This window comes from Hyla sarda, chromosome 6, assembly GCF_029499605.1.
Source record: "Hyla sarda isolate aHylSar1 chromosome 6, aHylSar1.hap1, whole genome shotgun sequence".
Lineage (NCBI taxonomy): Eukaryota > Metazoa > Chordata > Amphibia > Anura > Hylidae > Hyla > Hyla sarda.
Window position 1 is genome coordinate 274,569,032 of NC_079194.1, and position 22,923 is coordinate 274,591,954.

The 22,923-nt window shown below is 42.9% G+C and overlaps 1 protein-coding gene across 5 annotated transcripts in view; it reads left to right on the forward strand.

The window, feature by feature from the left end:
- The window catches only part of ACTN3 (actinin alpha 3), a 92,270-nt gene extending 78,994 nt beyond the window's left edge, over positions 1 to 13,276 (forward strand). For all 5 annotated transcript variants that reach the window (XM_056527374.1, XM_056527375.1, XM_056527376.1 and 2 more), the window contains 5 exons: positions 2,390 to 2,569; positions 7,384 to 7,530; positions 8,382 to 8,447; positions 8,548 to 8,706; positions 12,357 to 13,276. In XM_056527374.1, the coding sequence (XP_056383349.1) occupies positions 2,390 to 2,569; positions 7,384 to 7,530; positions 8,382 to 8,447; positions 8,548 to 8,706; positions 12,357 to 12,515 (711 nt within the window). In that variant the 3' untranslated portion in view covers positions 12,516 to 13,276. The remainder of the gene's footprint in view (positions 1 to 2,389; positions 2,570 to 7,383; positions 7,531 to 8,381; positions 8,448 to 8,547; positions 8,707 to 12,356) is intronic.
- The last annotated feature ends 9,647 nt before the right edge of the window (positions 13,277 to 22,923 follow it).

Here is a 22,923-nt window from a genome sequence, read left to right on the forward strand (position 1 = left end):
AAAGTTAAACAGATTTGTAAATTACTTCTATAAAAAATCTTAATCCTTTCAGTACTTATGAGCTTCTGAAGTTAAGGTTGTTCCAGTCTGTCTAAGTGCTTTCTGATGACACGTGTCTCGGGAACCGCCCAGTTTAGAAGCAAATCCCCATAGCAAACCTCTTCTTAACTGGGCGGTTCCCAAGACACGTGTCATCAGAGAGCACTTAGACCGGAAAGAACAACCTTAACTTCAGAAGCTCATAAGTACTGAAAGGATTAAGATTTTTTAATGGAAATAATTTACAAATCTGTTTAAATTTCTGGAGCCATTTGATATATAAAAAAAGTTTTTTCCTGGATAACTCCTTTAAATATGCAGCCTGCTCATTGCGGACATGCTGTGTATTTATTGCAAATTTTCCCTATTGACTTTAATGGGTAAGGCAAAATCTGTAATAGGTCCACAGATGTTGTGAATTTTGCTTTGGATATGTTGCAGATCTACAGCAAAATGCACAACTGAAAATTAAAATACATTTACTTTTTTAACTTTTAAAATGTACTATATGTACAGGAGCAGAGACTCCTACTTATGCTCAAACTCCAAGTTCCTGTACTGGTGTGGGATACAGTTTGCACTGTAATAACATCGCTGGTTATGTATATTAGATTTATAGGGACAGAATGTTGATCCAGGGATTTATTCTGACTGCCATATTTGGAGTTGGGAAGGAATTTTTACCTCTAAGATGAGGGTTTTGCCTTCCTCTTGTCAGGATCCGGACTGGCGGAGGGTGAGGACACTGGAAGTGGATCCTCTGTGCCAGAGAGGTGATGGCGTGGGCCGTACCAGGGGAACGGAGTCTAAGGGGTTACTGGTATTCACCAGAGCCCGCCGCAAAGCGGGATGGACTTGCTGCGGCAGGTAACCCCCTGGTCGTTCCACCCAGTAGCGACTCAACCTCTCTGGCAGCTGAGATGGCGCGGTACAAAAGGACGAGGCAAGGCAAGGTCAGACGTAGCAGAAAGGTCAGGGCAGGCGGCAAGGTTCGTAGTCAGGGGCAACAGCAAAGATTCTGGAAACACAGGCAAAGGACACACTGGAACGCTTTCACTAGGCACTAGGCAACAAGATCCAGCAGGGACAGGAAGGGGAAGTGATGTTTTATAGGGAAAACAGTGATTGAACTTGATTGGGCCAGGCACCAATTAGTGGTGCACTGGCCCTTTAAATTTCAGAGAGCCGGCGCGTGCGCACCCTAGAGAGCGGGGCCGCGCGCGCCGGGACAGAGGAAGGATGGGGCAGGTGAGAAGAGACATGGGATGCGATCCGTGAGCGGGCACGTCCCGACTCGTGGATCGCATCCCTTCCGGTGACAGGGTAGCAGCGCTCTCGGTCAGCAGCGCCGACCGGAGCGCTGCAAGCAGAGTAAAGCCGCGAGCGCTCCGGGGAAGCAGCGGGACCCAGAGCGCTCAGCGTTACACCTCTGGATCAACTCAGTAGGTACTCATTAGGGATATAGGTTGAACTTGATGGACTACTGTACACTTACCCTTGGCCCAACAAATGTAGCGAGTGGCAATGCATACAGTGTATGTATTGTATGCAAAATTTTTGTTACATGTGGCCATAGCCTTAAACAAGGAAATCTATAACATTGGGGGTTATTTACTAACGTAATCCCGGCTGTTTTTTCTCGGGTTTTGCGCCCAAATAGTGTCGCACATTCCGTGCAACACAATTTGCGACCAAAAGAAAGAAAAATAAAAAAAAAAGGACGTGGCCACGGGAGAAAATACCAACATATTTACTAAGGTTTCCACATAAAATGTGTTGGATTTTAGCTCGGAAAAACATTGCAAAAAAAAAGCAAAACGTAGGGAAACATTAGTAAATACCTTGGGAAAATACCTGTCGGGAATCAAAACCCACAAAGAAAACTCCACTCCACACTTAGTAAATAAACCCCATTATGTGTTATACAAGGTGTTAAGAGCTCCCTAAATACAACTACTTTCCTCAGAGTTTGTTGTGTCTGGCATCTAGCTGAAAAGGACATGCTCTAAAATGCTCCTCCCAAATGTCCATATCAGTTGAATACCAGTAGGAGCTCGTAACATCCAGTAGTTTAAAGTGGGTTTTCAACAATAAAATGATCATTTAGCCATGTCTGATAATGTGTGATCATTTTCCTATAATGCAAATAAAAGGTCCAGAAACAGCCAAATGCACTTGATTATATACCCTGGATTGGAAAATGATCACATGTGCATGTTTGGCTATCCTAATACGAAGTAAGGAAAGTGTTTCTTGCTGAGAATATGCATGGTATTTTGTTGGAAAACGTGTTATTGGTCATTATGACTTTTCATAATTTTGGCATTTCTGTTTACTTACCTATATTTAGGAGATTGGTCGCATATCTGTGGACATTAGCAGTTCTCTGGAAGACCAGATGAACCACCTTAAGCAATATGAACAGAATATTATCTCCTACAAGACCAACATTGATAAACTTGAGGGAGATCATCAACTCATCCAAGAGTCTCTGATCTTTGACAACAAACACACCAACTACAGTATGGAGGTAAGGAAATTTAGAAATGTCTTACCAATCTTTAAGGAGTAAACTAAGCTGTGATGTTATTTCTGCCAATTAAAGGGATACTCCGCCCCTAGACATCTCATCCCCTATCCAGAGGATAAGATGTTTGATCGCGGGGGTCCGGCTGCTGGAACCCGCCGAAATCTCTGGGCCGGCACTGTGGTGTTCTGAACATGGAAGCTTGGAGCTTCCATGTTTGTGACATCACACCACACCCCCTCCATTCATGTCTATGGGAGGGGACATGACGGCTAATACAGAGTGGTCACGCCTCCTCCCAAAGACATGAATGGAGGGCGCGTGAAGGCTGTGGTTGCCCGTCATCCGGCACGAAGTAGAGTTCACTTGGTACACCGGATGACTTTGGTGCCGCGCCGGAGATCTCACGGGGTCCCAGCAGCCGGACCCCCACAATCAGACATCTACTCCCCTATCCTTTGGATAGAGCAGGGGTCCTCAAACTACGTCCCGCGGGCCACATGTGGCCTGCCGAGGACATCTATCCGGCCTGACGGGCAGGGCCGCCATCCAATGGTGGATCCAGGAGGGGGCAATTGCCCCCCCCCCATACTCTAGCAAGGTGGAGCGGGAGCTTTAAGCTCCCGCTCCACTATTCACCCATCTTTCTCACACGCTGCTTGCTCCTTGCTTGCAGCAGCGTGTGAGCGGCGGGGACGCGATCCCCTGCAGAGCGGCCGGTGCCAGGAAATCACGTCCCCGCAGCTCGCACAGTTCAAGTAAGCTGTAGGCTGGGCTAGCTAAGTCTATCTTTTGGTAAGATCCTACGGAGTGTGAGTGTAAGGGAGTGTGTGTGTGAGTTTGTGTGTGTGAGACAGAGAGAGAGTGTGTGTGTGGTAAGCTGTAGGAAACACCACAGGTGCACTATATAGTACACAGGGCATTATGGAACTTAGGGCACATAAAAGGGGACATTTAATGTGAGAGAAACATGGCAGGGAGCATTATAAGTGAGGGGCACATGACAGGGGGCATTATATGTGAGGGACACATGACAAGAGGGCCCCTTGTCATGTGCCTCACACATATAATGCCCCCTGTGCTGTGCCCCTCACATATATTGCCCCCTCATGGCCCCTCAATATAATGCCCCCTGAGGGGGCAGGACAGGGGCATTATATGTTAGGGGCACAGGATAAAGGACATTATTATGTGAGGGGAACAGGACTGACTTAATTACTATGTGGGGGGCACAGAACAGTTCATAAGTATTATTATTATTATTATTATATGTGGTGGCACATGATGGGGCATTATTGCTATATGTGAAGGGCACAGATCGTTTTGCCTACCACAACTATGGGGGCAACTATTAACAGAGGGGCCTACCCAAATTATATGGAGCCCCCTATATAGTTTGGGTAGGCCTCTCTGTTAAAGGGCACCCGCACCAGTGAGAGCCTGGGGTAAAAGCGGAGTTCCACCAATCAGACTGCATTGATGGGCATTGATCAGACTGCATTGATGGGCAGTGCAGTCTGTATGTCTCTGTGTAGGCAAAGTTATTGCTGGTATATTGTTTTTGTAGCACTGTATATATATATTACTTATTCTTCATTTTAAATGTTGAATTTGTTCCCGTTTAGTTTCTTCACTTCAAAATAAGATATATGCAGTGTGCATAGGAATTTGTTCATAGTTTTTTTTCTTTTAACTATAGTCCGGCCCTCCAACGGTCTGAGGGACAGTGAACTGGCCCCGTGTTGAAAAAGTTTGAGGACCCCTGGGATAGAGGATAAGATGTTTAGGGGCGGAGTACCCCTTTAACTACAATATATCTATGATCAGCAAATTATTTGCTTTGTATTCTGCTGTTCTGCCATAAACATTACAAATGTATTGGATAAAAATAAGACTTACCCCTTATGCACAGGATGGGGATAAGTGTATAATTGCCGGGAGTCAGACTGTCGTGGCCCCTGTGATCTCGAGAATAGGGACATGAGTCGCTATACAAATGATTTGCACACCAGTACTCTATTCATTCTCTATGAGACCTGTCTGCAGCAGCTCCCATAGAGAATGAATGGAGCAGTAGTGTAGATGCATGACTGCCCCTACATTCCAACAGGAAATACGGGTCCCCATTCTCAAGATTTCAAGGGATCCTAGCGGTTACATTCATGGCCGTAAATGTTGGCACCCCTGAAATTTTTCAAGAAAATAAAGTATTTCTCACAGAAAAGGATTGCAGTAACACATCATGTTGTGCTATACACGTTTATTCCTTTTCTGTGTATTGGAATTAAACCAAAAAAGGGAGGGAAAAAAGCAAATGTCACACCAAATTCCAAAAATGGTCTGGACAAAATTATTGGCACCCTTTCAAAATTGTGGAAAAATAACATTGCATGTGATGATCCTTTAAACTCACCTGGAGCAAGTTAGAGGTGTGGTCAATATAAAAATCACACCTGAAAGCAGATAAAAAGGAGAGAAGTTCACTTAGTCTTTGCATTGTGTGTCTGTGTGTGCCACACTAAGCATGGACAACAGAAAGAGGAGAAAAGAACTTTCTGAGGACTTGAGAACCAAAATTGTGGAAAAATATCAACAATCTCAAGGTTACAAGTCCATCTCCACAGATCTAGATTTGCCTTTGTCCACAGTGTGCAACATTATCAAGAAGTTTGAAACCCATGGCACTGTAGCTAATCTCCATGAGCATGGACAGAAGAGAAAAATTGATGAAAGGTGTCAATGCAGGATAGTCTGGATGGTGGATAAGCAGCCCCAAACAAGTTCCAAAGATATTCAAGCTGTCTTGCAGGCTCAGGGAGCATCAGTGTCAGCGCAAATTATCCATCGACATTTAAATGAAATGAAACATGTAAGTGGCAAGGAAGGAGTAGATCTGCTGAGCCTGTGTGGATGATGGCTTGGGCCGTGTCAGGGAGCGGAGTCTAAGATGTCGCTGGTTTTCACCAGAGCTCGCCGGAAAGCGGGATGGACTTGCTGCAGCAGACGGCACCCAGGTTGCTACTCCTGACACGACTCATCCACACAGGCTGCTGAGTAGAAGACGTGGCACAGGAGGAATATGAAAACTCGCAGTCAGGATAGCAGAAGGTCAGGGCAGGTGGCATGGGAGCGAGAACAGGGAGGTAGCAAGGGGTCAGAAGGCAGGCGGCAAAGGAGCAAGGTCAGGGCCCGGAGCGGGTAGGTCAGGAACACGGTAAGGCAAGACACAATAAATGCTTTCTCTAGGGCACTGGGCACACAAAGATCCGGCAAGGGATTGTGGGAGGTGCACATACTTATAGAGAAGGGACAGGTGCAAACAATAATCAAGGGCACACTGGCCATTTAAAACTCAGAGCTCTGGTGCGAGCGCGCCCTCGGAGGCGGGGCGCACACGCCAGCGATGAGAGAGTACGGAGGAAATAGCAGAAGAAAAAAGTGAGTGACAGCCCGAAATTCGCATGCGGGCACGTCCCGCGATGCAAATCCTGGACCCGCCAGAGGACAGATGGAGAGAGTGCTCATGGCCAGTGTGACCGGATGGAGCGCTCACCGTAACATAATGCTATGGCAGGAGACCCAGTAGGACCCCACTGCTGACACAAAGACATAAAAAAGCAAGACTACATTTTGCCAAAAACTTGAGTAAGCCGAAATCCTTCTGGTAAAACGTCTTGTGGACAGATGAGACCAAGACAGAGCTTTTTGGTAAAGCACATCATTCTACTATTTACCAAAAATTGCCTACAAAGAAAAGAACACAGTACCTACAGTGAAATATGGTGGAGGTTCAATGATGTGTTGGGGTTGTTTTGCTGCCTCTGGCACTGGGTGCCTTGAATGTGTGCAAGGCATCATGAAATCTGAAGATTACCAACGGATTTGGGGTTGCACTGTACAGCCCAGTGTCAGAAAGCTGGGTTTGCATCCAAGAACTTGGGTCTTCCACCAGGACAATGACCCCAAACATACATCAAAAAGCACCCAGAAATGGATGGCAACAATGTGCTGGAGGGTTCTGAAGTGGCCAGCAATGAGTCCAGATCTAAATCCCCTTGAACACCTGTGGAGAGATCATAAAATTGCTGTTGGGAAAAGGCGCCCTTCCAAGAAGAGAGACTTGGAGCTGTTTCCAAAAGAAGAGTGGTCCAACATTCCGGCTGAGAGGTGTAAGAAGCTTATTGATGGTTATAGGAAGCGACTGATTTCAGTTATTTTTTCCAAAGGGTGTACAACCAAATATTAAGTTAAGGGTGCCAATAATTTTGTCCAGCCCATTTTTTGAGTTTTTCCTCCCTTTTTTGGTTTAGTTCCAGTACACACAAAGGGAATAAACAAGTGTATAGCAAAACATGTGTTACTGCAATCCTTTTCTGTGAGAAATACTTCATTTTCTTGAAAAATTTCAGGGGTGCCAACATTTACAGCCATCTTTAGTTTGGAGGACCTGGCTTATCTGTGCCTTACTCAGCCTATTACCTAGGCTATTCATGTGTAATACTTCATTTCCATGTGGTGGCACTGGGTTATCGAACACCTACTGCCAGATCCTTCATTAAATTATAGCTGACCACTAAAGAGTTATGTTAGGAGATCCTTTGTACAGATTGTCCAAGACAGACAAACCCTTTGAAAGAATCTTTGAAGGAAACATTATGGTATTCGAGCACCCGGTAAGTCTGGTTTTAGATAAGTTTTTATCTGTATTTTAAATGACCATTCTTTATAGTCAATCAAGTTGGCTAAATATAGTTTTGCTCCAAATATTGATTTGTTCCATTCACATTATTTTATATTGCTTTCTGCCTTTTCCTCAGCACATTCGTGTGGGATGGGAGCAACTCCTCACTACAATTGCTAGGACCATCAATGAAGTTGAAAACCAGATTCTGACCCGCGATGCTAAGGGCATCAGCCAAGAACAGATGAACGAGTTCCGTGCATCATTCAACCACTTTGATAGGGTGAGCGCTCCCTATCAACAAGAGCTAAAAATATAAACATTATTCTTATAATTTTTTTGCATTAAACAATATTTAGGTACGTATAGTTTAAAACAGTCTTACGTTGCTGCTCTAGAAGTAATAATATACATAAGTATTCAGTGGCATACATTGGAGAGAACAGGCCCCATAGCAAAGGTTAAACTGGGCCCCTTATTATGGTGTATGATTTTGTCCCCAAGGTCTGTTTTTTATTTTGTTTTATTTCTCTTTTCATGACTCTTTCCATGACTCATTGGTCAATTTCCCCATCTTAGGCTGCATTCACATCTCGGTTTTACACTACGGGTGCCGGATCCGGCTGGGGGAGGGGCAAACCGGGCGCTCCCGTACCCCAGCCTGACCAGCGCTAAACTCCATTCACTTTAATTAGCCGACCATAGTCAAACAGTGACTCTCGTCGGCTCATTTTTGACCCGTATCCAGTTTTGTGACCGAACCTAAAACCGTAGTATACAATGGTTTTAGGTCCGGCCACAAAACTGGATACGGGTCAAAGTTTAGCCTTCTCATTTGTTGACAATGCAGATAACTGGAAAGAGCAGTTCTGCACCGTTTTTTCGCCAATAGAAAAAGGAATTCAACTAACTGGGGCTGTGTCCCTTTTCTTCAAGGCCCCCAGAGCAGCCTCATGGTCTGCCATTGTGCTAGTACACCCTTGTAAATATTATAATCTCATTTATTTAAGAATAGGGAGGAACAAGCTGTTTATCTGTTTATGTTCATAAGAACCTTCGACCTCTGCAGTAACATGTGGGTTATTTTAAAGATTTTTTGAGATAACAATACATATTGTTCTCTTTTACCTACAGAAGAGGAATGGCATGATGGATCCTGATGACTTCCGTGCTTGCCTGATCTCCATGGGTTATGATCTGGTAAGACGTTGACCAAAAAACGGAATAATAGTACACAAGTTTGAAAGTTCTGTTTTTGTCAACGTATAAACAATTCTAATATGGTTTCTTCATATCTTAGGGTGAGGTTGAGTTTGCTCGCATCATGACATTGGTTGACTCCAACAACACAGGAGTTGTGACCTTCCAGGCCTTCATTGACTTCATGACCCGGGAGACAGCAGAAACAGACACTGCTGAACAAGTTATGGCCTCATTCAAGATCTTGGCATCAGATAAGGTCAGTAGAGACATAAACAAGCCCAGAATTGTGTGTTTAATTTCTCAGACTAATAACGTCAATTTGTCATACTAAGAAAGTAACTTTATGCTATAGATGGCTTTACTGTACATGAAGCAACCATGATGTACACTTTAAAAAATATATGATAATCACACAGATGTAATTGACAGCCGGGCTCCTACAATAATGGCTGAGATCAGGGAAACCTACCGTATATACTCGAGTATAAGCCGACCCGAATATAAGCCGAGGCCCCTAATTTCACCCCCAAAACCCAGGAAAAGTTATTGACTCGACTATAAGCCTAGGGTGGGAAATACATCATCCCCCCATGTCATCATCCAGACCCCCGTCATTAACACCCCCTCATCATCACTCTCGTCATCATCCCCCCCCCTTCATCATCACCGCCTGTCAATCCCTTCATCAGTGGTCTTCAACCTGCGGACCTCCAGATGTTGCAAAACTACAACTCCCAGCATGCCCAGACAGCCATCGGCCACCGTCTTCACCGGGAGGCCCTCTTCTCCGCTACGGGCCTGCCCTGGACTAGTGACATTGCCTTGACAACGATGCACAGGGACGTTCATACGCAGGGACATGACGAACGTCTGCTGCGCACGGACGTCCCTGTGCGTCGTCGTCAAGGCAACGTCACTAGTCCAGGGCAGGCCCGGAGTGGAGAAGAGGGCCTCCCGGTGAATATGGACAGCCCAGAACGACTAACCCTCCCCACCGGACGGTCCCTGCAGCATAGATGGCCCGGACCAGCTCACCCTTCCTTCCCACTAAGGGGAGGGGAGTAGAAAACAAAAGGTGGGTCTGGATGATGACGAAGGCCGCAGTGGTCTTCAACCTGAGGACCTCCAGATGTTTCAAAACTACAACTCCCAGCATGCCCGGACAGCCGATGGCTGTCGGGGCATGCTGTGAGTTGTAGTTTTGCAACATCTGGAGTTCCGCAGGTTGAAGACCACTGAGAAGGGATCGACAGGCGGAGAGTTCACTCGAGTATAAGCCGAGGGGTGCGTTTTATGCACGAAAAATCGTGCTGAAAAACTGGGCTTATACTCGAGTATATACGGTACCTTGGCTATCTCGGCTATTTCATGGCTATTTCACACACCACCACCACCCCAGATGCCAATAGCAATTGTAGCATTTAGGTAGATTGAGGATGAAGTTTCCAATCAACAGGCAATTATGCTTTGCCATACTGACATATTAATGTATCAAAACCTGTACAGAAGTAAAGTTGACCAGTTGCCCATAGCAACCAATCAGATTGCTTGTAAAATTTTTGAGAGGCCTTTTTGAAAATTAAAGAAAAGATCTGATTGGTTGTATGGGCTAGTGGGATTAAAAATGAAGTGCACAGTATAAAACACACGTATATTCTATCAAACCACCCGTACCATAAAATTAAAGAGTATTCCAGTGAAAAACTATTTTTTTCACATCAACTGGCTCCAGAAAGTTAAACAGATTTGTAAATTACTTCTAGTAAAATATCTTAATCCTACCCGTATTTATAAGCTGCTGAAGTTGAGTTGTTCTTTTCTGTCTGACTACAGTGCTCTCTGCTGACACCTCTGTCTGTCTCAGGAACTGTCTAGAGCAGGAGAGGTTTGCTATGGGGATTTGCTCCTACTCTGGACAGTTCCTGAGACAGACAGAAAAGAACAACTCAACTTCAGCAGCTGATAAGTACTGGAATGATTAAGATTTTTAAATAGAAGTAACTTACAAATCTGTTTAACTTTCTGGTGCCAGTTGATATGAAAAATTTTTTTTTCACTGGAATACCCCTTTAACACATTATTTAAACTGCATTATGGACGAGGTAAAAGAAAGGAAAAAATGGCAAACAAAAACCTTTTCAGTAGAGATGAGCGAACTTACAGTAAATTCGATTCGTCACGAACTTCTCGGCTCGGCAGTTGATGACTTTTCTTGCATAAATTAGTTCAGCTTTCAGGTGCTCCCGTGGGCTGGAAAAGGTGGATACAGTCCTAGGAGACTCTTTCCTAGGACTGTATCCACCTTTTCCAGCCCACCGGTGCACCGGAAAGCTGAACTAATTTATGCAGGAAAAGTCAGCAACCGCCGAGCCGAGAAGTTCGTGACGAATCGAATTTACTGTAAGTTCGCTCATCTCTACTCTTCAGGCTAGGTTTCCACTTGGTTTTCTTTCTGGCAGTTTTTGGATATCTGCCAGTGCAGTTTTTGAGTCAAAGCCGGAAGTGTATTCAAAAGGAATTGGAAATATAAAGGAAGGATTTATACGCTTCCTCCCTTATGGATCCACTTCTGACTTTGGCTCAAAAACTGCAGTGGCGGTTTTCCAAAAACTGCCAGAAAGAAAACCAAGTGGAAACTTAGCCTAAGGGTATGTTCACACTGAGGAATTGGAGAGGAATCTGCTCGCTTTTTCCTCTCCAATTCATTCAGCAGTGCCATACCCCATAGAGTTGTACAGAATTTCTGCCCCTCAGTTCACACTGAGGAATTTCCTCAAGCAGAATTCTGACGAGGAAGTCTGTTCCGCTTGAAGAAAGAACATGTTCTTTCTTTCAGGCGGAATCAGCGTCATTCTCCCATAGAGATCAATGTTAGTTTTTTTTTTTAGTCAGAAGCATTTCCGCGCAGGAATTGGCATGGAATTGGCGCGGAATTTCCGCATTAAAAAAAAAATAAAAATTTTATGAATAGAAATACTTGATACTCCTCCTCCGCATGAAACCTGCATTTCCATGCGATTTCCGCGCCAATTCCGCACAAAATCTCTGTGAGTTCTTGTGGAAAAGTAACAATTCTGCCCCAATTCCTCAGTGTGAGCATACCCTAAGAGTTGTTTATTTCCATTTCCAATAGTTAAATCAATTTATATCAATGTAAAAAAGAAAAAGTTATGACTATGATAGTACAGTAACCCCCCGACCTACGATGGCCTCTCAGAGGCCATCGCATGTCGATCTCAGCATCGACATACGATGCTTTTATATGTAGGGGCCATCGCATTAATTGCTATCCGACAGCGCAAAATGCTTAAGCTGCTGTCGGATAGCAGTTTAAGCATCCCTGGCAGGTTCGCTTACCTATTCCCGCTGCTCCGGGTCCACTTCGCGATCCTCCGGTGTCTTGCGCATCTTCTCCAGGGTCCGGGCCTCGCTTTCTGGCGTCGTTATTACGTCACTACGCACGCCGCGCCGGCGCCGCAGCATAATAACGTCACCAGAAAGCGAGGCCCGGACCCTGCAGAAGATGCGCAAGACACCGGAGGATCGCGAAGAAGACACCGGAGCAGCGGGACAGCATCGGGAGCCCCTGGGACAGCATCGGGAGTGGTGAGGACCTGGTCCGGAGCGACGGGGACAGGTGAGTACAGCTTCCTATACTTTACATTGCACGGATCCCTCAACATACGATGGATTTGACAAACGATGGGTCGTTTGGAACGAATTACCATCGTATGTTGAGGGACCACTGTATTGTTCAAAACTAGTAAAACTTATAAAGAAAACTACACATATGGGAAACTGAAAAGTTATAGCACTCTGGTGAATAAAAAAAAACAAAAAAGTCTTCTTTTAGCATAAATAGTAAGCAGATTTCCATCAGTCTGACTTTTCTTCTTTGGTTTTCAGAGCTACATCACCATTGATGAACTCCGCAGAGAGCTGCCCCCCGAACAAGCCGAGTACTGCATCAGCCGCATGACAAAATACATCGGTGCAGACACTGTTTCCGGAGCTCTGGATTATATGTCCTTCTCCAGTGCTCTTTATGGAGAGAGTGATCTGTAATGCCAAACACCTTCCCCTTATGCCCTTGACTGTTCCCCAGCTCTACCCCCCCCCCCCCCTTCCCTCAATCATTAATCTAAAGACATATTGGCCTTCCTAAAGTCTAGCACAGTGCCAAATAAAATGTATATATACACTTTACTGAACGAAAATAGCTGAAGAGTGGGCACCAAACGTCGAAGTGTGTCCGTCATCCTCTATTACCACTTCGCTCAACGACAAGGTTTATTATTTTGGGTATTTCATTTGTTCTTATTCATCCTCAATGGAGTTTGTCATTATGTGACATTATCTATTTTATTGATATGTGAAATTCATATAGTTATTCTACAGTCATATGTTCCAGAAGCACCAACGCTGGATGCAATTTGCTGTACCGTTGTCATAGTAGTACCGTAAATATTTCAAGGAGAGAACACATATTACAGTACAGCCATATCTATTCAGTGTGTCACTGGAATCTGCAGCCATTGTGCCTATGTAGGCAATATCAAGTACAGTGGTCCCTCAAGTTACAATATTAATTGGTTCCAGGACGACCATTGTATGTTGAAACCATTGTATGTTGAGACCAGAACTCTATGGAAACCTGGTAATTGGTTCTAAAAGCACCAAAATGTCATCCAAAAATAGGAAAAAGTGAGGATTAAAGAAAAATAAGTAGATAACTAATATAGATAAACCAAATCCTTACATATAAAAGTAAGAAAGATCTGCTGGGAGCTGTAATCACTGTCTATGTCAGTGTTTCCCAAGCAGGGAGCCTCAAGTTGTTGCAAAGCTACAACTCCCAGCATGCCCGGACAGCCGAAGGCTGTCCGGGCATGCTGGGAGTTGTAGCTTTGCAACAGCTGGGGGCACCCTGCTTGGGAAACGCTGGTCTATGTAGAGGACAGGAGCTTCTTCAGGATCCTGTACAGTACACAATGTCCTAAAAAAGTAACATGGAGTCGTCCTCACCTGATGTCTAAAGGAGCAGCTAACCCTGGTACAGGTAAAGTGTACAGAACATGTAATACCTCCCTGTAATGTAGGGGGCGCTACCAGACATCAGTCAGTGCATACGCTTCAGTAATACAGGTGTTTTACCAGTAAATTGCCCATTCTGATTGGTCAGTTCTTCCGGCCATTGACACGTTTCACCGTAGCATTTTATGTTGAGTCTGGTTTCAACTTACAATGGTCCAGAAAAGACCATTGTATGTTGAAACCATTGTATGTTGAGGCCATTGTAAGTTGAGGGATCACTGTACTGTGGAAGCTGTGCTGTGCTCATTCAAAATGGCCATATGGATTTCCCTTATCAAAACCTGTGCAGAGGAAAACTTGCCCAGTTGCCCATAGCAACCAATCAGATCGCTTCTTTCATTTTTAACAAGGCCTCTGCAAAATGAAAGCAGCGATCTGATTGGTTGCTATGGGCAACTGGGCAAGTTTTCCTCTGCACAGGTTTTGATAAATCTCCCCCCATATGTCTACAGCATTATTATGTGAACCCCATAAGTGTATATATACATTTTTTTTCATGTATTTTCATGAAGGTAGTATTTGTAGTTTAGCTTTCCAGACAAGTAGCATTATATGACAATTTTGTAATGTGCACAAATCCCTGAAGCGGCAAAGCGTAATTGAACGTGGTAAAAAGAGTGGGAGTCAGTCTGAAGGTTGGTGAACCTGAGCCAATACATGTTTACCCAGTGTGGTGTGCTAATGGTTCAGAAACCATTTTTTTTTTTTTTTTAACACTGTCAACCATTTCTGTGGCCTACTCTCAACTCCTCTAAATATCAGAGGAAATAAATGTGAATATTTAATGGTTGTTGGTTGTTTTGTTCTACTTACCGTACACACAAATGGCCTCCGAATGTGTTACCAGGGATTGTTACCTTATGTTGTTAAACACTGCAGAATAAATGCACAGGATTAAAGGGTCAGAATTATCAGTGTTTTCCTTCACTTTGGGCTAAATTACATAGTTAGTACGGTTGAAAAAAGACATACGTCCATCAAGTTCAACCAGGGAATTGAAGGGTAGGGGTGTGGCGCGATATTGATTTTATATTTCTTCATAAGCATTAATGTTATTTTGTTCCAGGAATGTATCTAACCCTGTTTTAAAGCTGTTAAATTTTCCTTCTGTGACCAGTTCCTGAGGTAGACTGTTCCATAAATTCACAGTCCTCACGGTAAAGAAGGCGTGTCGCCCCTTGAGACTAAACCTTTTCTTCTCCAGACAGAGGGAGTGCCCCCTCGTCCTTTGGGGGGGTTTAACCTGGAACAGTTTTTCTCCATATTTTTTGTATGGGCCATTAATATACTTATATACGTTTATCATATCCCCCCTTAAACATCTCTTCTCAAGACTAAACAATTGTAACTCCTTTAATCGCTCCTCATAGCTAAGATGATCCATGCCCCATATTAGTTTAGTCGCGCGTCTCTGCACCCTTTCCAACTCCGCAGTGTCCCTTTTATGGACAGGCGACCAAAACTGAACAGCATATTCCAGGTGAGGCCGTACCAATGCTTTATAAAGGGGGAGTATTATGTCCCTGTCCCTTGAGTCCATGCCTCTTTTGATACATGACAATATCCTGCCGGCTTTGGAAGCAGCAGCCTGACATTGCATGCTATTCTGTAGTCTGTGATCTACAAGTACACCCAGATCCTTCTCTATCCAGTGACTCTGCCAGTTTAATCCCCCCTAAGACATACGACGCATGCAGGTTATTAGTACCCAGATGCATAACTTTACATTTATCCACATTGAACCTCATTTGCCAAGTGGATGCCCAGACACTTAGTCTATCCAAGTCATCTTGTAACTTATGCACATCCTCTATAGACTGTACTGTGCTACAAAGCTTGGTGTCATCTGCAAAGATAGAAACAGAGCTGTTAATACCATCCTCTATATCATTGATAAATAAATTAAACAACAGCGGGCCCAGTACTGAACCTTGGGGTACACCACTAATAACCGGGGACCAATCAGAGTACGAATCATTGACCACCACTCTCTGGGTACGATCCATGAGCCAGTGTTCAATCCAGTTACAAACTAAAGTTTCCAAGCCCAAGGACCTTAACTTACCTGTCAGACGTCTGTGAGGGACAGTAACAAACGCTTTGGCAAAATCCAGAAACACTATATCCACAGCCATTCCTCTGTCAAGGCTTCTACTCACCTCTTCATAAAAGCAAATTAGATTGGTTTCACAACTTCTATCCTTAGTAAACCCATGCTGGTTATCACTTATAATACAATTATCCCCTATGTATTCCTGTATGTAGTCCCTCATAAGTCCTTCAAACAATTTACCCACAATGCACGTTAGACTTACCGGTCTATAGTTTCCTGGGGAAGACCTAGAGCCCTTTTTGAAGATTGGCACCACATTCGCCTTGCGCCAGTCCCTTGGCACAATACCAGACACCAGAGAATCTCTAAATATCATGAACAAGGGTACAGATATTACTGAACTTACCTCTCTAAGAACTCTTGGGTGTAATCCATCCGGCCCTGGAGATTTGCTTACATTTATATTACTTAACTTGTACCATCTCTGCATTAAGCCAGTTCAGTACATTACATGATGTGTTACCAGCACTGACCTGGCCAATGTCAGCTCCTTCTTCCTTAGTATATACAGAACTAAAGAACCCATTCAGTAGCTCCGCCTTCTCTTTATCGCCTGTGACAACCTCCCCATTATCATTATTAAGGGGTCCTACATGCTCTGTCCTTGTTTTTTTTTTTGCATTTATATATCTAGAAAAATATTTAGGATTAGTTTTGCTTTCTTTGGCCACCTGTCTCTCATTTAGAATTTTTGCTATTTTTTTTAACATTTTTACAGATTTTATTAAGCTCCTTACATAATAAAGAGTAAAACACTACATATACACCCCCTTACACTGCCCCCCCCCCCAATAAAAATTTTAAACGTATTGTACGGCAGTGTTTCCAAAACGGAGCCTCCAGCTGTATCAAAACAACAACTCCCAGCATTTCTGGACAGCCACTGACTGTCCAGGCATGCTGGGAGTTTAGCAACAGCTGGAGGCACCCTGTTTGGGAATCACTGGCGTAGAATACCCCTATGTCCACCCCTATGCAATCCCTAATTTAGTCCTCAAATTCGCATGGCGCTCTCTCACTTTGGAGCTCTGTCGTATTTCAAGGAAACAGTTTAGGGCCACATATGGGGTATTTTCGTACTCGGGAGAAATTACACTACAAATTTTGGGGGCTTTTTCTCCTTTTACCCCTTATGAAAAGGAAAAGTTGGGGTCTACACCAGCCTGTTAGTGTAAAAAAAATGTTTATTTTCACAAGAGGTAAAAGGAAAAAAAGACCCCCAAAATTTGTAACGCAATTTCTCCTGAGTACGGATATACCCCAGATGTGGGGCGTAAAATGCTCTGCGGGCGCACAACAGGGCTCAGAAGTGAGAGCGCACTATGTACATTTGAAGCCTAAATTGGTGATTTGCACAGGGGTGGCTAATTTTACAGCGGTTCTGACATAAACGAAAAAAAATAAATACCAACATGTGACCCCATTTTGGAAACTTCACCCCTCACGTAATGTAACAAGGGGTATAGTGAGCCTTAACATCCCACAGGTGTTTGACAAATTTTCGTTAAAGTTGGATGGGAAAATGAAAAAAAAAAATTTTTTCACAAAAATGCTGGTGTTACCCTTAATTTTTCATTTTCACAAGGCAAAATAGGAAAAAAAGACCCCCAAAATTTGTAACCCCATTTCTTCTGAGTAAGAAAATACCCCAAATGTTGATGTAAAGTGCTCGGCGGGCGAACTACAATGCTCAGAAGAGAGGGAGCGCCATTGGGATTTTGAAGAGAAAATGTGTCCGAAATTGAAGGCCACGTGTGTTTACAAAGCCCCCATAGTGCCAGAACAATGGACCCCCCCAACATGTGACCCCATTTTGGAAACTACACCCCTCACGTAATGTAATAAAGGGCACAGTGAGCATTTGCACCCTACAGGTGTCTGACAGATTTTTGGAACAGTGGTCCGTGAAAATGAAAACTGTAATTTTTCATTTGCTCAGCCCACTGTTCCAAAGATCTGTCAAATGCCAGTGGGGTGTAAATACTCACTGCACCCCTTATTAAATTTCGTGAGGGGTGTAGTTTCCAAAATGGGGTCACATGTGTGTGGGGGGGGGTCCACTGTTCTGGCACCACGGGGGGCTTTGTAAACGCAGATGGCCCCTGACTACCATTCCAAACAAATTCACTCTTCAAAAGCTCAATGGCGCTCCTCCTCTTCTGAGCATTGTAGTTCGACCGCAGGGCACTTGACGTCCACACATGGGGTATTTCCATACTCAGAAGAGATGGGATTACAAATTTTTGGGGGTATTTTCTGCTATTTACCCTTGCAAAAAATTGAAATTTGGGGGGAAACACACATTTTAGTGAAAAAAATATATATTTTTTTTACAAATGCAAAAGTCGTGAATACCCTGTGGGGTATTAAGGCTCACTTTATTCCTTGTTACGTTCCTAAAGGGGTCTAGTTTCCAAAATGGTATGCCATGTGGGGGGGGGTTTGCTGTTCTGGCACCATAGGGGCTTCCTAAATGCGACATGCCCCCCGACCAAAATTTGCTCTCAAAAAGCCAAATATGACTCCTTCTCTTCTGAGCATTGTAGTGCACTTCAGGTCAACTTATGGGGTACCTCCATACTCAGAAGAGATGGGTTTACAAATTTTGGGGGGTATTTTCTGCTATTAACCCTTGCAAAAAATGTGAAATTTGGGGGGAAACACACATTTTAGTGACATTTTTTTTTTTTTTTACATATGGAAAAGTTGTGAAAGACCTGTGGGGTATTAAGGCTCACTTTATTCCTTGTTACGTTCCTCAAGGGGTCTAGTTTCCAAAATGGTATGCCATGTGGGGTTTTTTGCTGTTCTGGCACCATAGGGGCTTCCTAAATGCAACATGCCCCCCAAAAACCATTTCAGAAAAACGTACTCTCCAAAATCCCATTGTCGCTCCTTCGCTTCTGAGCCCTCTACTGCGCCCGCCGAACACTTTACATACACATATGAGGTATGTGCTTACTGGAGAGAAATGGGTTACACATACAAGTATACATTTTCTCCTTTTAATGTAACAAGGGGTACATTAAAAGGAGAAAATGTATTCACTTTGCTGCTATTCCTGTGAAAAACCTAAAGAGTTAAAACGCTGACTGAATGTCATTTTGAATACGTTGGGGGTGCAGTTTTTATAATGGGGTAATTTTTGGGGTATTTCTAATATGAAGACCCTTCAAATCCACTTCAAACCTGAACTGGTCCCTGAAAAGTAATGAGTTTGAAAATTTTGTGAAAAATTTAAAAATTGCTGCTGAACTTTGAAGCCCTCTGGTGTCTTCCAAAAGTAAAAACTTGTCAATTTTATGATGCAAACATAAAGTAGACATATTGTATATGTGAATAAAAAAAAATGTATTTGGAATATCCATTTTCCTTACAAGCAGAGAGCTTCAAAGTAAGAAAAATGCTAAATTTTCAATTTTTTCATCAAATTTGGGGATTTTTCACCAAGAAAGGATGCAAGTTACTACAAAAATTTACCACTAAGTTAAAGTAGAATATGTCACGAAAAAACACTCTCGGAATCAGAATGATAACTAAAAGCATTCCAGAGTTATCAATGTTTAAAGTGACAGTGGTCAGATGTTCAAAAAACGCTCTGGTCCTAAGGTGTAAAATGGCCTGGTCCTTAAGGGGTTAACCACTGTGATAAACGTGGCACATCTTTAAGTGGGGACTACACAGCTAATTTTTCTTTGACATGAGTCCTGCAACCAGATATTGCCGTGTTGCACTGTGGGACCCATAAGTGGCTACGACTAGAGAACTTACAGTAAATTCGATTCGTCACGAACTTCTCGGCTCGGCAGTTGTGACTTTTCCTGCGTAAATTAGTTCAGCCTTCAGGTGCTCCGGTGGGCTGGAAAAGGTGGATACATTCCTAGGAAAGAGTCTCCTAGGACTGTATCCACCTTTTCCAGCCCACCGGAGCACCGGAAAGCTGAACTAATTTATGCAGGAAAAGTGATCAACTGCCGAGCCGAGAAGTTCGTGACGAATCAAATTTACTGTAAGTTCGCTCATCTCTAGCTACGACCATGACCAGACAGTCACCAAAAATCCTGTTGCTACTGTTGCTACTGTGCTGTGATTATAATCCGGGGGGGCTATTAGCCACATGATTTGCCGTCCTGCTTGAAATCACGGGAGGGGGGGGGTAGGGTTGCTGGCAGGCTCTGTGGGCTGTCCTGCCTGACGTGCACAGCACTGCTGTGCTTTTTCAGTGTCCCGGCTGCACTGAGAGTTCAGACTCATGCTGCCAGGCCGGCATGAGTCCGAAATCACTGAGCCAGGACATGGTAGGGAGACTCCTAGTGGTCAGTTTTTCAAAGTAAAAAAATATATATAAAGATACATTTTTGTTAATCACATGGTATTAGAAAGTTGTTTCTAATACATTGTTTAACAAAATATAAAAAGTTTTTTTGGTGACAGGTATTCTTTAATAAAAAATTCTATAAAATAATACGGCTTCATAAAGTTATTTTGCATATGTTAACAATACATACGTCCATTAGCTTCCTGCTCCAGCAACAAACTGCATTACAACAGAAGCACCAGGGTTTTTTTTTGTTTTGGTTTTTTTTACATATTTTTCAGAATTTACACATCTTTTGTGTGATCTCTGGGGAATGCGCAGCAAAATCTGTAATAATTACAATTGTTTTAGTGGAAAATAAGTAAAACCTTTCTTCTTTATTTGTTATCCATAAAACACCTGTTATAAAAACCCTGGAAATCAGCCGTTAAACGGACGTTAGAAAATCCCATTATAGTACAGGATTTTTCCAATAGCCGTTTTAACCCGTTATCACCCGTTATTAATAACGGCCGTTATTTTGTGACATGCGAATGAACGGAAGAAATAGTCCAGGGTTTTTATAACGGGCGTTTATAACGGAGGTATTTTTGTAGTGTGAAAGTGTCAAAAAGTCTCATCAAAACAAAAATGGTACTGATAAGAACTTCAGATCACGGCGCAAAAAATTAGCCCTCATATAGCCCCATATATGAAAAAATAAAAAAGTTATAGGGGTCAGAAGATGACAATTTTAACCCCTTAACGACAATGGACGTAAATGTACGTCATAGTGACGTGGCACTTAGCGCACCATGACGTACATTTACGCGCCGACATGATAGCGAGCACCGGAGCGGTGCTCGCGTCATGCCCGGCAGGTCCCGGCTGATATCAGCAGCCAGGGACCCGCCGGTAATGGCGGACATCCGCGATTGCGCGGATGTCCGCCATTAACCCCTCCGATGCCGTGATCAATACAGATCACGGGATCTGCGGCAGTGCGGTAGTTTGAATGGACGATCGGATCGCCCGCAGCGCTGCCGCGGGGATCCGATCATCCAGCATGGCGGCCGGAGGTCCCCTCACCTTGCTATGGCCGTCTCCCGGGGTCTTCTGCTCTGGTCTGCGATCGAGCAGAAGATCACTGATAATACTGAGCAGTGCTATGTCCTATTCTTTGCACTGCACAGTATTAGCAATCAACTGATTGCAATGAATAGTCCCCTAGGGGGACATAAAAAATATAATTAAAAAAGTAAAAAAAATGTAAGATAAAAAAGTAAAACAAATTTGAAAAATCCCCTCCCCCAATAAAAAGTAAAACATCCGTTTTTCCCCATTTTACCCCCAAAAAAGCGTTAAAAAAATAATTAATACACATATTTGGTATTGCCGCGTGCGTAAAAGTATGAACTATTAAAATATATTGTTCATTATCCCGTACGGTGAACGGCGTAAACATAAAAAAATTTAAAAAAAGGCCAAAATTACTGCTTTTTTGTCACATTTTATAAAAAAAAATTTATAAAAAATTAATAAAAAGTTAAACCTAAGCAAAAGTGGTACTGGTAAAAACTACAGATCATGGCGCAAAAAATGAGCCTTCATATCGCCCCATATACGGAAGAATGAGAAAGTTATAGGTGGTCAAAATAGGGCAACTTCAAACATACTAATTTTGTTAAAATAGTTTGAGATTTTTTTTAAGCGGTACAATTATAGAAAAGCATATAACATGGGGATCATTTTAATCATATTGACCCACAGAATAAAGAAAACATGTCATTTTTACCAGAAAATGTACAGTGTGAAAACAAAACCTTCCAAAATTTGCTAAATTGCAGTTTTCTTTTCAATTTTCCCATATAAATAATATTTGTTTGATTGCGCCGTAAATTTTATGGTAAAATAAATCATTACAAAGTACAATTGATGACGCAAAAAACAAGCCCTCATATGGGTCTGTGGATGGAAATATAAGAGAGTTATGATTTTTAGAAGGCGAGGAGGAAAAAACGAAAATGCAAAAATAAGATTGGTCTGGTCCTTAAGGCCAAAATGGTGCATGTAGTTATGTAGCTATAATTTTTTAAAGTAGTAAAATTAAATAAAACCTACCGTATATAAATTAGGTATCATTGTAACCGTATGGACCTACAGAATAAAGATCTGGTGTCATTTGTACTGAAAAGTGCACTGCGTAGAATCGCAAACCCCCAACGTTTACAAAATGGCTTTTTTTATTTTTTTTAATATTTTTTTCCTGATTTCGCTGTAGATTTTGTGGTGAAATGATTAATGGTGTTACAAAGTAAAATTGGTGGCGCAAACAATAAGCCCTCATGTGGGTCTATAGGTGGAAACTTGAAAGTATTCTGATTTTTAGAAGGTGAGGAGGAAAAAGCAAAAGTGCAAAAATAAAAAATAGCCTGAGAGGGAAGGGGTTAATGATAATGTAGGGGGAGATATATCAAAGCTTGTGCAGAGGATCGTCGTAGCAGTTGCCCATAGCAACCAATCATTTTTTTCTTTTATATTAACAAAAATTTAATCTGACTGGCTGCTATGGGCAACTGCTCATATTTCACTGGTAGCTTAAAAATGCAGTGCAGGAGGTGTCTGTAGATGGCTATAGCTCCTTATGCAAGGGGCAATACTATGCGATCCTTTGACCCTGTAGCCCCCCCCCCCCCCCCAAAAGTGAGTATTAGTATAGGAGCTTTTTATGTGGCATTTTCTTCTTTTGTGTTTTTTTTTTCCCATTAAAAGTCAAGTGACTCTTTCATCATGTAATTTAAGTATTTCAATTGAGGAATGTAGGGAAAAAAACACTCCCATGATCATGTAAGCATAAATTTTTTGTTTTTATTTTTACAAACTCCAAACTTGAGGCTATATTTCCTTTTTTTGGGGGGGGGGGTTATTTGTTGTTACCTTTGTGGTGGTCTTGGGTGTTGCGGTGATAG